The 1,861-nt window shown below is 44.5% G+C and overlaps 1 protein-coding gene across 1 annotated transcript; it reads right to left on the bottom strand.

Annotated features, from left to right (window-relative positions):
* Positions 1–235: 235 nt before the first annotated feature.
* On the bottom strand, positions 236–1,708 carry LOC121940943 (integral membrane protein GPR155-like; the record flags this gene model as incomplete). The annotated part of the gene is made up of 3 exons (XM_042483616.1): positions 236–365; positions 462–609; positions 1,489–1,708. Coding segments are annotated over 3 exons (498 nt in total), but the record flags the coding sequence as incomplete, so codon positions are not given.
* Between the last annotated feature and the right edge of the window lie 153 nt (positions 1,709–1,861).

The raw sequence follows: 1,861 nt of genomic DNA, 5'->3' as shown, positions 1-1,861 counted from the left end.
CCTTGAACACATCAGATGTTTTTATACAGGTTTGTGAAACAAAATTCCTTGACTTTTCCCAAACTTTCACAGTATATTCAAATTTCCAATATTTTTCAAGGCCTTTAAATTTGCTATGTGCAAATTCCATGACTTTCCCAGGTTTTCAATGACCAATATGTATTGTCTTTGTGTCTTAACTTGAGTGTTTTTCTTTGCTTTTACAGATTACATCAGTGTCAGTGTTTTGCCTCACCTATGGGGTATCCTAAGGCGAAGTCGTTGCTCTGCGTAGCGAAGATGGCGTACAGGCCGGCTTTGCTGTATCTGCTGTCCGGACCGGCCACCATCAGGGTCAGCACGCACACCAACACGAACACCGTCACCTGCACACAGGACCGCGGCGTTTTCACATCCTTTATCACATAACTCCTCTCAAAGCGCCAAAAACAGAAAGATCACACAGGTGCAGAGACACCGACCTTAGCCACCAGGACGCTCCAGAGAAACGCCCAGATGACGTCTCCAAAGTCCAGCAGCACCATGTTTTTAAAGAGCAGAGCTGGAAGAGCAAACTTGGACACAAAGTTCCCCAAACCCTTGGCCTGGCTCTCTGTGATGATATCCGCCCTGCAGGGACACAAAGACAAAAAAGCCATAAAACACAGAAAAGACACGGTGGCTTTTCACGCGTCACTTCTATATTTTTATTCACTCTCTTAAAAATTCTCACATACTGTGAGATTTAAAACTTTAATGGTAAATTTATGGTCTAGTGAGCAAACCAAACTCGCAGGTCACCGCTGTGTTTTCGACTGTGCGTGAAATGTTTATATTTATTCCCTACCACCTCAGTGTTTCATTAAGTCTCCAGTCATGATTTGTCTTGATCGTTTTGTTATTTATTGCTGGTATCAAAGTATTGTACTTCACTGTGTTTCCTTCAGTGAGGTATTTCTATGAGCTCATTTGGGTTTCTAAACTCTCCGGCACATGTTTTTCTGGATTATTTTTTATGTGTTTTCTGTTACTGTTTAATGGTGCAAATAAAATCAAATAAAATCATTTAACAGCGACTCTTTTTTGCAGACTGAACATCGGTTTTCTTTTTTAAAAAAACTCTTTTTTGTTCTTTGTGTATGCAAAATGCTTCCAGTACTGACGACTTCAGACAGTTTTTTGGTAGAAACAAAGCTTCAGTGTTGGGTCCCTCCGCCATTGTTTAGTTTTGGGTGGAGCCCCCCCTCAAACACAAATGAGGAGGGTCGCTCTTGTGACAGCGTGTGTGACTTTGCTGACCACATGAAACGGTGACGTTTTAAACGCAGCTGGAATCGGTTAGTCGCTGCATTCCTGCATACTGAAGAACCTTAAAGGGATAGTTTGGATTTTTCACAGTGGGGTTGTGTCGGGTCTTTCTCCTCAGACAGTGAGTCACATACAGTAGATGTCAGTCTGCAGAAATGGATCATTTACAACAGCGTAACTGCTGTTTTCGCACACACTCACCTGCCAGCTATGTAGCCACACAATATGATGCCAAAGCACTCGAGGAGCGCCGGGAAAAGCTTGTCGATGGACATGTGAGGCCCGGCGGACGAGCCCGCCAGGGTGCTGTGGGATATGTTCTTCCCGTGGATCAGCACGTAGCTGTTGGCGGTCTCCATGGTGACGATGGGATGGTGGGGGAGGTCAGTGCGGTCAGGTGACGGCTGGGAGAGTATCAGTGCTGCGGAGGGCGGAGAAACAAACAATCAGTGTCCAAAGTTTGTGAAAACAGGCAAGATAGAAAAATCCAGATATCTCATAACACACAGCAGAGCGACTGAAGGGTTAAAGCTCCAGCGTGGAGGATTTTCAGGGATATATGTGGCTAAAAATG

Source organism: Plectropomus leopardus, unplaced genomic scaffold (assembly GCF_008729295.1).
Source record: "Plectropomus leopardus isolate mb unplaced genomic scaffold, YSFRI_Pleo_2.0 unplaced_scaffold9952, whole genome shotgun sequence".
In the NCBI taxonomy this organism is placed as follows: Eukaryota; Metazoa; Chordata; class Actinopteri; order Perciformes; family Serranidae; genus Plectropomus; species Plectropomus leopardus.
This window is presented reverse-complemented; position numbering and strand designations above follow the sequence as displayed.